At 40.3% G+C, this 15,949-nt stretch overlaps 1 protein-coding gene across 13 annotated transcripts in view; it reads right to left on the reverse strand.

Moving 5' to 3' along the window:
• The window catches only part of LOC118361765 (aspartyl/asparaginyl beta-hydroxylase-like), a 53,705-nt gene extending 38,228 nt beyond the window's left edge, over positions 1-15,477 (reverse strand). For 7 of the 13 annotated variants that reach the window (XM_035741975.2, XM_035741974.2, XM_035741971.2 and 4 more), the window contains exons 1-4: positions 15,243-15,476; positions 2,602-2,784; positions 1,097-1,144; positions 556-624 (exon numbers count right to left, since the gene is read on the reverse strand). In XM_035741975.2, coding sequence (XP_035597868.1) covers positions 556-624; positions 1,097-1,144; positions 2,602-2,784; positions 15,243-15,282 — 340 coding nt within the window. In that variant the 5' untranslated portion in view covers positions 15,283-15,476. Of the gene's footprint in view, positions 1-555; positions 625-1,096; positions 1,145-2,601; positions 2,785-15,242 lie in introns of all 13 variants that reach the window. The other 6 variants (XM_035741966.2, XM_035741963.1, XM_035741969.2 and 3 more) reach the window with 3 other exon arrangements.
• Between the last annotated feature and the right edge of the window lie 472 nt (positions 15,478-15,949).

Consider the following 15,949-nt stretch of genomic DNA (forward strand, 5'->3'; position numbering starts at 1 on the left):
TTGTGGTCGGTAAGGTAGAGTCTTTTGTTCTGGTCTTTGATTGGTTTATTCTTTATTAGTCCCTTTATTTATTAGGATACACAGGACAAGAGCTATTAGGCTAGGCATAGTGGGAAATGACAAGTGTCAGTAATAAAGCAGTATTTTAGATACTGTACATGCAGCAGGTGACCAACGTTACAACAACCATAAGCAATATTGTTGGTTTTCAGCACAAATGCACAACAGAAATGTAGACTGTCGAAGTTAAATAACGCTGTGTAGATGCTGCAACAGGACTTCAAGCTCTTTTGAGCCGTATACTAAATTAAATAGCTACTGCTGAACAACTCTGTGCAGGAGTACTTACATGGAACTATTTGTTTAACAGACTTTTGTTAAAAAAAGACTGGCAGTTTTTAAAGCCACCCACTTGAGTTTTTCCCCATTGAAGTAAGCTCTAAGTAAGCTGTTAAGTTCATGGCACTGGTACTCAAACACAAGAAAACCAAGTCAGTCATGCATGAGTAACATTTTAGAGTTCACAAAAAGGTCATTATTAGAAAATGCACTTGCCGAGTAGTACTTTGGCGTCCTCCACATCGAAGTCGCCATCGCCATCTGCGTCATACGCTGAAAGTTTACCTGCAAAAAGGGAAGTCTTAAAGTAATATCATAAACAATGTTCATAGTACAGTCCTTTCCACAAATGAGCCTGTTCTTGGCCTTTCCATCAAAATCATTGTGTGGGTGTGTGTGTGTGTGTGTGTGTGTGTGTGTGTGTGTGTGTGTGTGTGTGTGTGTGTGGGGTGGGTCTAGGGGACATACACTTCCTCTGTAATTACAGACAGTTAATAGGTCATAAGGATTCTTTAATGTGACTCTCCTGATTTTACTGATACTTCACTACTTGCCAATGAAGTCATACTATGGTGTTCAGAGTGGAACCATATCATATCTACAGCTCAGCTCTGAATTCCTTCTGTATTTCTGACAGGGAAGTTGTGGTCATGGTCATACTGCAGCAGATATATATATATATACTATAATGTAATCTATTCAAAACTAATAACAGATAGAATTGAAGATTGGTGATACATGCAAGTGAAGACCATACCTTGTAACACCTCTGAAAAGTTAAAACGGAATTCCTTTGCTCTCTCTGCTTTGCAAGATTAAAAGACACACAGGAGCAGTTTGTTTATAGGGACATCATCAATATCAAAAGTTAATGAAACAGTAACAGTGTCAGTATTACTTCATGTTACACATTAAATTGGGTACTAAAATGTAAATTAAAAAAACATTTTTACAAAACCCTCTTACTAATTTCAATCGGGATTCCTCTTTCCCCCTTAAATTTTCTTCAAAAAGTCATGGCCTTCTGTCAGAAACGGATCTCTGTCTAAACCACATAATGCCTTCTCAGAATCATACAGGAAGTAAGTAGTGTTCTCATGCACCTACAGAAAGCTTTGTGGTCAGAACATCATCTATAGGGGATTACTCAATTTAGGCTAAACACTGCAGGTTGAAATGTAGCATACAAACTAGGGATGCATGATATAGCGGTATGCATATCGGAATAGTCGCTAAAAATGCCAACATTGGCCCGATGTCTAGTTTAACGCCGATGTGCAAAACCGATGTCAACGCTGTGCATAACTATATAACGTAGGTAGATGACGTGCATACCTATATAACGTAGGTAGATGACTAATGACGCAACAAAAATATAGCGTTAACATGCATCACAGCATTCCTAACCTAGTCCACAATATCTGCTGTGTGGATCGAGCAGTCAACAAGTCGCGCAGTCATTTGAAAGAGTAAGAAATAGGGTTTACGTGACATGTTACAGCTGGACAAGATGGAAACGAACACAGTGACAGTGCACAACGAGGAAGAGAGGCCATGGACACAGAGTTGAAAATTCACTGCTTGACATGTATGATGAAATCCTGGTTGAGACTGAACAAATGAACAATGAAACAGCACAGTGAGTGAAATAGGTTTTGATTATGTTTTACTGGTAATGGGGACATTTGTAAATGCCAACAAAATAACTTTTTGGTCAGTGTGTGTGTTTCAACTATTTCACTGTACTAGAATGCGTAAAAAGGCTGTGGTTATTGGTATCGAGTTTTTTTAGCAAGGAAAATGTCTTATCGGTGCATCCCTAATACAAAACATAAACCAATGCCCTTAATTTTACATGATATGCTGTATATTGCAATACATACATTTTGTAACGTTGTGCATTTTTATATTTAATCAGATATAACTTAATTCTTATTGTAACATAAAAGGGCAAGGGTTTATCAGATAACGCTTTGTTATTTACAGCCTGTTGATAGTTACTTAGAAATTACTTGTTAAAACAGTAGCCTGATTAAATAATACTTCCATGGTAATTACACTTTGGTTTCTTTGAAATTCATTGACATACTATTGGTAACTACTAACTACAAAAAAATGGTGTGTAATTATTTGAGGTGAGTATTGTAACCACAAAAGGTTCCTTTGTGAGTAACATGTCAATACCAGGTACCAGCTTAAACCGAGCTGTTAAATAAAGCATTACTGTTTATCATAGGGCTGTGGGGAGGTCAGGTGACTCACCGATGACATTGTCGTAGTCCACCAGGTCAAACCACACCACGGCCACAGAGCTCCAAACCCCCAGCAGGGCCAGCACCATGAACCAGGTGAAGATCTTTGTTCCGCTAAAACCACCACTGCTAGCCGCAACAGAAGCCTCCACTTTCACACCATTCTTATTCACCACTGCTGCAGGCTTCACCTCTGGAAAAGGACACAATGATTAGGTTAATAATTCTGACTGGAACATAGGCTACCGGGACATATCTCAGTCATTCTTACTGGAGCATACAGTGCCTTGCAAAAGTATTCAGACCCCTTGGATTTCTTCACATTTTGTTGCGTTACAAAATGTGATTTAAAATAGATTTATTGCAATGTTTTGTCATTTACATTACATTTACATTTAAGTCATTTAGCAGACGCTCTTATCCAGAGCGACTTACAAATTTGTGCATTCACCTTATGACATCCAGTGGAACAGCCACTTTACAATAGTGCATCTAAATCTTTTAGGGGGGTGAGAAGGATTACTTTATCCTATCCTAGGTATTCCTTAAAGAGGTGGGGTTTCAGGTGTCTCCGGAAGGTGGTGATTGACTCCGCTGTCCTGGCGTCGTGAGGGAGTTTGTTCCACCATTGGGGGGCCAGAGCAGCGAACAGTTTTGACTGGGCTGAGCGGGAACTGTACTTCCTTGTCAACAATCTACACAAAATATTATGCCATGTCAAAGTTGATGATTTTTTCAAATATAGTTTTTTTAAAGACTATTTCAAAAGAAGGTCGTTGCATAAGTACTCAGTTCCCTGAATCAATACATGTTAGAAACACCTTTGGCATCCATTACAGCTGTGAGTCTTCTTGGGTAAGTCTATAAGAGTTTGGATTGTGGAATATTTGCCCATTACTCTTTAAAAAAAACGTGGAACTCTGTCAAGATGCTGGGGATCATGGCTAAACAGCAATTGTCAGGTCTTGCCATAGATTCAAGCAGATTTGAGCAGACTGAAGCAAGTTTTTCTCTAGGATGTTGCATGTGCTTAGCTCCATCCAGTTTATTTCTATCCTGAAAAACTCCCCACTATTTGCCGATGTCAAACATACCCATACCATGATGCAGCCACAACCAAGCTTGAAAATAAAGAGGCAGACACTCACTCTGTGATGTGTTGGATTTGCCCCAAACTTAAGGCTTTGCATTCAGGCCAAAATGTGTGTTTTGCACTGGCTCAATGCACACTCACGAGACTCTACCCACACACTCACTACAGAGAGTCCAACACACACACACACACACACACACACACACATCACTACTACTCTGTTTATTATCATCCTGATTGCCTTTTCACTTTTACCCCTACCCACATGTACATAATGTATTACCTCAACTACCTCGTACCCCTGCACATTGACTCACTTCCGGCACTCCTTGTATATAGTCTCATTATTACTTTGTCACTATTTGCTTTTTTGCAAATTTGTTTTACTTTTTAATTCATATATATATATATATATTTTTTTCAATTGTACCTTTATTTATACAGGTTTTTCTCATTGAGATAACATATTTTCCAATAGAGACCTGGTCCAATAGCAGCAGGGCTAACAACGTTTCAGACAAAACATCTTACATACTATAACACAACATGAAACAAAAACACATATACAGTACAACAAAAACATTTTACGTTAAAAACATGAAAGTCTTGACTAAAAACAGCTGGCCTAAAGACAATTACACTCTTCTATGATATATACGTCGAGCAAGTGTTTAAAAGTCCACCAACAAAAGTAGATCATCAAATTTTAAAATGTTCAGGAAAGAATTTCAGGACCACAGAGCTAAGAAATCAAAACTATTTCTAACATGACCTGTTCTAATTTTTGGTACTGTTCGAAGCAAATGAGAATGGGACCGTAATGATATTGATATTTATTTACCAACCTGACTAAAAAAAGAACAGAGATAAAATGGCATTTTACCCAATATGGCCTTAGAAATCAGTGTATGCCAGTGTTTATGCCTACGCAGTATTTAAGCCTGGTCAATGATGACCAGCCAACAGCTCTGTAGAGATCACAATGATGACCAGCCAACAGCTCTGTAGAGATCACAATGATGACCAGCCAACAGCTCTGTAGAGATCACAATGATGACCAGCCAACAGCTCTGTAGAGATCACAATGATGACCAGCCAACAGCTCTGTAGAGATCACAATGATGACCAGCCAACAGCTCTGTAGAGATCACAATGATGACCAGCCAACAGCTCTGTAGAGATCACAATGATGACCAGCCAACAGCTCTGTAGAGATCACAATGATGACCAGCCAACAGCTCTGTAGAGATCACAATGATGACCAGCCAACAGCTCTGTAGAGATCACAATGATGACCAGCCAACAGCTCTGTAGAGATCACAATGATGACCAGCCAACAGCTCTGTAGAGATCACAATGATGACCAGCCAACAGCTCTGTAGAGATCACAATGATGACCAGCCAACAGCTCTGTAGAGATCACAATGATGACCAGCCAACAGCTCTGTAGAGATCACAATGATGACCAGCCAACAGCTCTGTAGAGATCACAATGATGACCAGCCAACAGCTCTGTAGAGATCACAATGATGACCAGCCAACAGCTCTGTAGAGATCACAATGATGACCAGCCAACAGCTCTGTAGAGATCACAATGATGACCAGCCAACAGCTCTGTAGAGATCACAATGATGACCAGCCAACAGCTCTGTAGAGATCACAATGATGACCAGCCAACAGCTCTGTAGAGATCACAATGATGACCAGCCAACAGCTCTGTAGAGATCACAATGATGACCAGCCAACAGCTCTGTAGAGATCACAATGATGACCAGCCAACAGCTCTGTAGAGATCACAATGATGACCAGCCAACAGCTCTGTAGAGATCACAATGATGACCAGCCAACAGCTCTGTAGAGATCACAATGATGACCAGCCAACAGCTCTGTAGAGATCACAATGATGACCAGCCAACAGCTCTGTAGAGATCACAATGATGACCAGCCAACAGCTCTGTAGAGATCACAATGATGACCAGCCAACAGCTCTGTAGAGATCACAATGATGACCAGCCAACAGCTCTGTAGAGATCACAATGATGACCAGCCAACAGCTCTGTAGAGATCACAATGATGACCAGCCAACAGCTCTGTAGAGATCACAATGATGACCAGCCAACAGCTCTGTAGAGATCACAATGATGACCAGCCAACAGCTCTGTAGAGATCACAATGATGACCAGCCAACAGCTCTGTAGAGATCACAATGATGACCAGCCAACAGCTCTGTAGAGATCACAATGATGACCAGCCAACAGCTCTGTAGAGATCACAATGATGACCAGCCAACAGCTCTGTAGAGATCACAATGATGACCAGCCAACAGCTCTGTAGAGATCACAATGATGACCAGCCAACAGCTCTGTAGAGATCACAATGATGACCAGCCAACAGCTCTGTAGAGATCACAATGATGACCAGCCAACAGCTCTGTAGAGATCACAATGATGACCAGCCAACAGCTCTGTAGAGATCACAATGATGTGTTAAACCATTTTGATTTGTAATGAACCTGAGGGCTGCATGATACACTGAATCAAGTGCTCTCAGGGTAGTGGCCGAGGCCTACAGTGTTGTGAAAATGAATTTGCCCCCCTTCCTGATTTCTTATTTTTTTGCACATTTGTCACACTTAAATGTTTCAGATCAAACAAATTGTAATATTACAAAGAAACTGCATTTTGTGTTTACTTGGGTTAAGTGATAAGTGTATGTATTAAAGGGAAAAAAGCTATCCAAACCTTCATGGCCCTATGTGACAAAGTAATTGTCCCCCCCTTGTTAAATCGTGATTTGACTGTGGTTAAACACATTTTTTGGAAAGCTGAGTTCAATTTCACTAGCCACACCCAGGCCTGATTACTGCCAGACCTGTCGAATCAAGAAATCACTTAAATAGAACCTGTCTGACAAAGTGAAGTAGGCCAAAAGATCTTAAAAAGCAAGACATCATGCCACAATCCAAAGAAATTCAGGAGCAGATGAGAAACAAAGTAATTGACATTATCAGTCTGGAAAGGGTTACAAAGCAATTTCTAAAGCCTTGGGACTCCAGCAAACCACAGTGAGTGCCATTATCCACAAATGGAGAAAATTTGGAACAGTGGTGAACCTTCCCAGGAGTGGCAGCGACGACTCACCCAAGAGGTCACAAAAGAACCCACAACCACATCTAAAGAACTGCAGGCCTCACTTGCCTCATTTGTCAGTGTTCACGACTCAACCATAAGAAAGACACTGGGCATAAACAGCATCCATAGCAGAGTTCCAAGACAAAAACCACTGCTGACCAAAAAGAACATAAAGGCTCGTCTCACTTCTGGCAAAAAACATCTTGATGATCCCCAAGACTTTTGGGAAAATATTCTGTGGACTGAAGAGGCAAAAGTTTAACTTTTTGGAAGGTGAAGTCCTGTTACATCTGGCGTAAAAGTAACACAGCATTGTGTGGTCTTGCCCCTCCACCCCTATGCCGGCATATCATGCTCAAGGAAATCACTGCCAGGATAACACTAGAGGGGATTGCGCTGTTCCTTTTTAAATATATGTTTATATCAGCCAATCAGCCTTCACTGTTAGAGCAACAATATACTGGAATGGAATGCCCATGGACTTGAGAAGCTGCACTGATTTATTGTACTTTTAAATTGAAAACATGGCTAAAATCTATCCAAACCTGTACATGAGTTATCTGTGATGACAGTGTTGTTGTTGTTAGAATAATATATTATTGGATGTAATGTATTTGTATTTGTATTGTGGCTGTGTAATTGTCCTTAGCTCCCACAATACATTTTGGTTTTGTTCGATTACGTCCATATTTATGTCCAAATACCTCCGTTTTGTTCGCACGTTTAGTTCACTATTCCAAAGGCACAATGTGAAAATCAAGACAAAGTCAAGAGTTCCATTACAGTTTGTAGAAACATGTCAAACGATGTTTACAATCAATCCTTAGGGTCTTTTATTAATAAATCTTCAATAATATTCCAACTGGACAATAGCGTATCATTACAGAGGAAAAAGAAGGAACAACGCGCCCGCGAGACCGCACAGTAAACAACTGATTGGCCTCAGCCTAGTCCACTTGTTGAAACAGCTCTTATTCGACACCCTTCCACAATAGAAGCCTCAAACAACTTTCTAAAGACTGTTGACATCTGCTGGAAGCCTTGGGAAATGCAATCTGGCCCCATAGACACAGCATATTGGATAGGCAATCACCTAAATGAAACTACAAACTTCAGATTTCCCACTTTCTGGTTGGATTTGTCTCAGGTTTTCGCCTGCCATATGAGTTCTATTATACTCACAGACATTCAAACAGTTTTAGAAACTACAGAGTGTTTCCTATCCAATACTACTAATAATATGCATATATTAGCATCTGGGACAGAGTAGCAGGCAGTTTACTCTGGGCACCTTATTCATCCAAGCTACTCAATACTGCCCCCGTCACCAAGAAGTTAAGATTTTTTTGAGGAGCCGAGGGCCCATGCCAAATCTTTTCAGCTTCCTGAGGGGCAAGAGGTGCTGCTGTGCCCTCTTCATGACAGTGTTGGTGTGTGTTGACCATGTTAAGTCCTTAGTGATGTGGCGCCAAGGAACATGAAGCTCTGGCCCGCTCGATAAGGGCGTGCTCTAACCTTATTCTTCTATAGTTCAATATTAGTATCTAACAGATATGGGCAATTTTCTGGATACGATGAGAGTATTTTTTGTAATTATTTGTGACCTAAAAAAATATAAAGAATTGTGTGCCACGCATCTTTCAATTAGTCATTGTGCGAGGTTCTACATGGTCTAAATAAGTCAACTGGGAAGTTTGGCACAATACTGGAATTTGCAGTTTGCCTTCAAAATAAAATATGTCATTGACAGGGTTGCAAATTAATACAAATATTCAAATTATTCCAAACTTTTATTTTGAAGGCTACCCGCAAAGTCCACTATTGTGGCTAATCCTTATTGTGGCTAGCTTCACATAGATGGGTTCGACCACCATTAATCAAATAACCCTAATTTAAAAGACGGTTCTTATTTTAGATGATGAAACCTAGCTATATAATTAGCTAGCTAACTATAGCTACTGAAACAGATTATGTTGTGTTATTTGACACGTGAAATAGTGTTATTTCACGTGCATCTTTTTTGACATGCAAAGACCCAAACAGAGTTCCATAGAAAACCTTGTTGAGAATGAAACGACAAAACAGCACAGCAAGTAAGTAAAGGAAATAGGTTTTGATCATGTTTAACTGGTAATGGGGACATACGTAAATGCCAACAAATTAACTTTTTGGTCAGTGTGGTGTGTGTGTAACCTTTATTTAACTAGGCAAGTCAGTTAGGAATAAATTCTTATTTACAATGACAGCCCGGACAATGCTGGGCCAATTGTGGGCCGCCCTATGGGACTCACAATCACGGCCGGATGTGACACAGCCTGGATTTGAACCAGGGACTGTAGTGACACCTCTTGCACTGAGATGCAGTGCCTTAACACACACATAGATGCAGTGGTCTAAATATTTAACTGTGCTAGAATGCTTAAAAGGCCGCAGTTAAAAAATATATATATATATGTGGTGTTGATGTGTGTCATGACTAGCCTTTCAAAGCACTACATAATTACAGATGTGAGTGCTACAGGGTGATAGACATTTAGGCAGGTTACCTTTGAGCTCTTGGGAACAGGATCAGCTTGAAACATGTTGGGATTATAGACTGGGACAAGAGATTGAAAAATGGTCAGAAATCTCCAATTACGTAGAGATGTTTTCAGTGAGACCCTGGGAATATTCCCCCTCTAACAGTTAAATACATCTATATTTTTTAAATACAGTAGAGGGGTAGTGTCACGTCATACTTTGTGACATTGGCTATTCACGAGGAAACTAGATAGCAGAGAGTTGATGGTGATATTTAATAACGTTTTGGATGTGTAAAGAAACAATGTGATAATCAACTAGAAAATAAATGGTCAATACATAAGGTCTTGCTGGATCCTCAAGAGGTCAATTAAGAAGTTTATGAAACATTGAAGAAGACCAAGACTACATTTTATTGCCATTTCTGGGAGTGACCATAGTCACACACCAAAATAGGCCCATCTCAAAATGGACAGATCAATTTGGCTTACCATATCAAAAAAATGTGCCTTAGACAGCTTTGACAAAACAACTCAAATGGAGGCACTGTACAGAAGCACAAGCTCCGCAGGAAGAGGTGAAACCAATGAAAAAGGCAGTGCAATAGCTCATTAGGACCCGCTAGGTTTACAAATCACAATTCCTCCATAGAAGGAAAATAAGACATTCTGGGGCCAGGGAAACAGAAGTGGCCACTACATGAACAGGTACTGTAGTCATAGTGCTGTAAATGGAACTATACAACCATAAATAGAGTGAGGGTGACAATATGACCTGATGGAGGAGTGGGGAGAGTTAGAGCGAGGAAGATCATGAGTGTGAACAGGTGTTATTCAACTACTAAAGGCTTCAAAGAAACAAGGTTTGAACACACACACACACACACACACACACACAGCTGCCCTACTCTAACTGTACAAATTCAAGGTCACGTTCTTCAGTTACAAACAATACAAAAATACTCTGGCCTTTGTCACAAATAACAACATATCCTGTTTGTGACAGTATCCGAGCCATGACAAGTCACTATGTTCTATATATAGTCCTTTTAAACATTTAGCACACACACACACACACACAACCAGTCAAAAGTTGACATACCTACTCATTCCAGGTTATTTATTTTGTATTATTTTCTACATTGTAGAATAATGGTGAAGACATCAAAACGATGAAATAACACATTTGGAATCATGTAGTAACAGAAAAAAAACAAATATAAAATATATTTAATATACTTCCTCAAAGTAGCCACCCTTTGACTTGACGACAGCTTTGCACACTTTTCACATTCTCTCAACAAGCTTCATAAGGTAGTCACCTGGAATACATTTCAATTAACAGTTGTGCCTTATTAGAAGTTAATTTGTGGAATATTTCCTTCTTAATACATTTGAGCCAATCAGTTGTGTTGTGACAAGGTAGAGGTGGTATACAGAAGATGGTATTTTACCAAATAAGCCTAAATCCATATTATGGCAAGAACAGCTCAAATAAGCAAAGAGAAATGACAGCCCGTCATTACTTTAAGACATGGTCAGTCAATCTGGAAAACTTCAAGAACTTTGAAAGTGCAGTCGCAAAAACCATCAAGCACTATGATGAAACTGGCTCTCATGAGGACCACCACAGGAAAGGAAGACCCAGAGTTACCTCTGCTGCAGATAAGTCCATTTGAGGTAACAGACTCAGAAATTGAAGGCCAAATAAATGCTTCACAGAGTTCAAGTAACAGAAACATCTCAACATCAACCCTTCAGAGAAGATAGCGTGAATCAGGCCTTCATGGTCAAATTGCTGCAAACAAACCACTACTAAAGGACACCAATAAGAAGAAGAGACTTGCTTGGGTCAAGAAACACAAGCAATGGACATTAGACCAGTGGAAATCTGTCCTTTGGTCTGATGAGTCCAATTTGATATTTTTGGTTCAAACTGACGTGTCTTTGTGAGACGCAGAGTAGGTGAACGGATGATCTCCGCATGTGTGGTTCCCACCATGAAGCATGGAGGTGTGATGGTGTGGGGTGCTTTGCTGGTGACACGGCCAGTGATTTACTTAGAATTCAAGGCACACTTAACCAGCATTGCTACCACAGCCTTCTGCAGCGATAGACCATCCCATTTGCTTTGTGCTTAGTGGGACTATCATTTGATTTTCAACAGGACAATGACCCGAAACACACCTCCAGGCTGTATAAGGGCTATTTGACCAAAGAAGGAGAGTGATGGAGTGCTGCATCAGATGACCCGATTAGAATCTCAAATATGTTTTGATTTGTTTAAAACTTGTTTTGTTACTACATGATTCCAAGTGTTATTTTCAATGTTCTGATGTCTTCACTATTATTCTACAATGTAGAAAATAGTAAAATAAAGAAAAACCCTGGATATAAATAAAAGACAACGGAGGCTGCTGAGGGGCGGACGGCTCATAATAATGGCTGGAACGGCGTGAATGGAACGGAAACCATGTATTTGATAACACTTCACTTATTCGTCTCCAGCCATTATCACGAGCCCGTCCTCCCCAATTAAGATGCTACCAACCTCCTGTGATGACTTCATCAGTATAAAGGCAAGGTAGTTTATGCTGTTAAATAACTACAACGCTACCTATTTAGGTTGCTGGCGAAGGTTGCTATGTCGACTACCTTTTGTAATAGCCCTACTTTACTGCAGACACTGCTCTGTTAACCAGAATAACAGTCCCTCATCCTACTCAATTCAATATTTTAAACTGGGTGGTTCGAGCCCTGAATGCTGATTGGCTGAAAGCCGTGGTATATCAGACCATATACCACGGGTATGACAAAATATTTATTTTCACATTAGTAACCAGTTTATAATAGCAATAAGGCACATCAGGAGTTTGTGGTATATGGCCAATATACCCAGGCACTCCGCGTTTCATCGCACGTACGAAAAGCCATTAGCTGTGGTATATTGGCCATATACCAAACCTCCTCTGATCTTATTGCTTAATGGCACCACACTGTCGGTTACCATTCAACACTTCTGAATGAAGCAGTTAAGCAGAACCATTAGCCTACCATTTATAAATCCCCTTGACCCCATCTAGGATTTCTTTAGCCAATACGGCTTCTTCACAGATAGGCTCCTCCATCACAGGTTCCTCCATCAGGGCAGATGAAGTGATTTTTCCCAGTTTCTAACAAATCCCCCCTGCCTGAATGAGGCGTAGAGTGACCACTTGGACAGCTGGAACTCGATACTGGCCAAACTAGCCCAGGGGACTATTTTTTTAGAGCCATCAAACAAATATGGGGAGGACATGCAGAGTGTGTGTGAGACACTCATCTGCCATAGCCAGATAGGACACAAGAGGGACTGTGCAGAACAAGGTACACAAAGACATTGCAGCAGAGTTGGCACTTGTCCAAACACAGAAAACATGACAGTTGCCTGTCAGTTGGTCTTTAGTGAAGATCTGGTGCAGAGATTGAAATTCTCTTGAAGTTGAGCACATTACACTACAGCATTTAGCAATAGTTGTACAGTAGAAAAGTGTGTAAAGGAGCAGTTCATGACTAGGCTGACACACCCATTCTGGTGCAATACGGGCACTACCACCTTCTCACTAGATGGGTGGAGTAGTGTTTTATCAGCTTACAAACTTCCAACCATTTAACCTAGAAGTTGACTATGTAAATAATTTGGGATTTTCAACACAATAGTGGTTATTATAAAAAGCAGTGATGCAGTCAGTCTCAACTCTTAGCCAATAGGACTGGCATGAATAGTATTTATATTAGCCCTCTGATTACAATGAAGAGCAAGATGTGCCGCTCTGTTCTGGGCCAGCTGCAGTTCACTAGGTCTTTGCTTGCACATGGCTGGATAATAATCAAGATAATACCAAACTAGACCCTGCAGGACTTGATTTTAGGAGTTTGGTGTGAAAAAAGCACAACATCTCTTTATTACAGACAGACCTCTCCCCATCTTTACAACCACTGAATCTATAAGTTTTGACCATGACAGTTTACAATCTAAGGTAACGCCAAGTAATTTAGTCTCCTCAACCTGTTCAACAGCCACACCATTCATTAACAGATTCAGCTGAGTTCTAGAACTTAGGGAATGATTTGTACCAAGTACAATGCTCTTAGTTTTAGAGATGTTCAGGACCAGTTTGATTACTGGCCACCCATTCCAAAATAGACTGTAACTCTTTGTTAAGGGTTTCAGTGACATCATTAGCTGTGGTTGTAGAGGTGTATATGGGATTCTGTCCCATGTTGACTCCAATGATGCCCACAGTTGTGTCAAGTTTGCTCGATGTCCTTTGTGTAGTGGACTATTCTTGATAGACACGGGAAACGGTTGAGCATGGAAGAAATAAAAAACAGCAGCATCGCAGCTCTTGACACACGCGCCTGGCACCTACTACCATACCCTGTTCAAAGGCACTTCAATGTTTTGTCTTTCCCATTCACCCTCTGAATGGTACACATACACAATGCATGTCTCAAAGCTTAAAAAAATATCCTTCTTTAACCTGTCTCCTCCCCTTCATCTACACCGATTTGAAGTAGATTTAACAAGTGACATCAATAAGGGATCATAGCTTTCACCTGGATTTACCTGGTTAGTCTATGTCATGGAAAGTGTTCCTGAAGTTTTGTACACTCAGTGTATTTCAGCCATCATGACTGAAGACTATAACAACTTCCTCTAAGGCCATTGGCTAATCTTCATGTGTTTATAATAATAAAAAACTGTTAACGGCTAATCATAATTTGTGTTAACCTAATAAATCATCATCCTCTTTTTCAATAGGCGAGTGCATCAGAGTAGTAGGTCCATAAATGGCAGCCAAAGATTTCGGCAACAATCTGTCTAACAAAGGATGTTACAGGGCATGGACCATGAAGATTAACAACTGTCAGGCATACGCACACCTACAACATTTTTCTGTGGTTGATGTTGCCTTGGCAGTTGTGACACCCAAGTGTAGATTCAGTGTCTCTTTCCCAATACCAGCACAGCACTGCAAACAGGGCCAAGCATTAGTAGGCTATGCCTTCCAATCAGATATTACAATCACAGTGCATGTTGACTTTTTATGGTAGCATCACATGCACTGCGACAGACAACTTCCCATGTCTTTGCACTTCTGATTAAAACCCACTTATAGTGGGAAATACTTGTTATAAACTATGCCAGTTTGTGCAATGAAAACAATTAAAATCCATGCATTGACAGTTCCTTGTTATAAGTAACTATTATCCACCAGTCACAACACAGGACACTTTTCACTAGTTTAGACTCAGTCCTCAATTAAAGACACTCATATTCTAAGATAATTGAAGAGTAGGCTATTAGTGTGAAAAATGTTAGGCAACCCTTTAATGACACAAAATCCATTAAACAGTTAGACAGGTTTTTTTTATATATATATATATTTTTTTACCAGATATGTGCCTAGGGATGGTCTGGATGAATGACATGGTGTGCACTGGGAATATGGAATAATTTGATGACCATTCCCCACAGGCCAACATAGCATCATTCACATTCATCATCATTTGAGAAGAGAGAAACACGAAGCCTAAACCAACAACAGAAGACAAATAGCTAAACATATAAACTCCCTTCTAAATGGAGTGAAGACATTAACTAACCCGCTGACACAGTGGACAACAGTGAACGTTAGCAGCGGGGCTACATTGTATCATTGTAACATAGTTGCTACATTGTAGCGTTTCACAATAGATTCTGCACAATTGGCTCGAGGAAAGAACATGATGAATTACATTATTCTTTGTCTGGTGGTGGTGCAGTTGCATAAGTGTCAAATAAATATTTAACTAGCTAGACTTGCACAATCCTTTAGCGTACGAGCTATGCTGTTAGCTAGTTAGCATTGGGAATGGTACCGACCTTTTTTGGCTTGGTTTCTGAAATTCTTCCTTGGAGCCATTGTAAATGCACGGATGCTGACTGTTCAAATAATTAGCCTGTAAACTCCCTTCTTGTTCCCTAAATTAATTTCCGATACCACCTTGATAGAGACAGCTTCCTATTACCTACCATTCCAACAAAATAATAATGTCCTCATGGATACTGACTGACAAGCTGAAGTCCATGGTAACCAGTTTACTATTGAGTGATCTTAAATTCCGCCAGTCCGCGACAGGGAATGAAAGATGGGCGGAGTTTTCAGCGGATTAGTTTTTGTTGTAATTCTACCGCTTGGACCACTACTTGTTGGGAGTGCCCAGAGATTTCCGCCCTGCAGTTTTGATAACAGCGATAACAAACGTGTCAGAGTGTCCCCTGTATATCGCGACATCTTCACATAACATAAACATCAACATTTAAGTGGCTGCTGAGTGGACCTGGAAGGGACAGAGAGGGCTGTAAATAGTATCCAACCTGAGACAGGCGGGGGTTTCTCTGCCTGGGTCCCTGATGGGGATGCCTGCAGTATCTTCTGGAGGGTCAAATACAGTGATGTATTTAAACCCTAAATTGTAAATGCTATATATTGGCCAGTGGGAGGCTTTGAAGCCACGGATCGGCCATACTGCCACTCCCCAGGAGTGGGAATAAATGGAATTCTACAGTATTTCAATTAAATGTATTTT

This window comes from Oncorhynchus keta, chromosome 28 (assembly GCF_023373465.1).
Source record: "Oncorhynchus keta strain PuntledgeMale-10-30-2019 chromosome 28, Oket_V2, whole genome shotgun sequence".
NCBI lineage: Eukaryota > Metazoa > Chordata > Actinopteri > Salmoniformes > Salmonidae > Oncorhynchus > Oncorhynchus keta.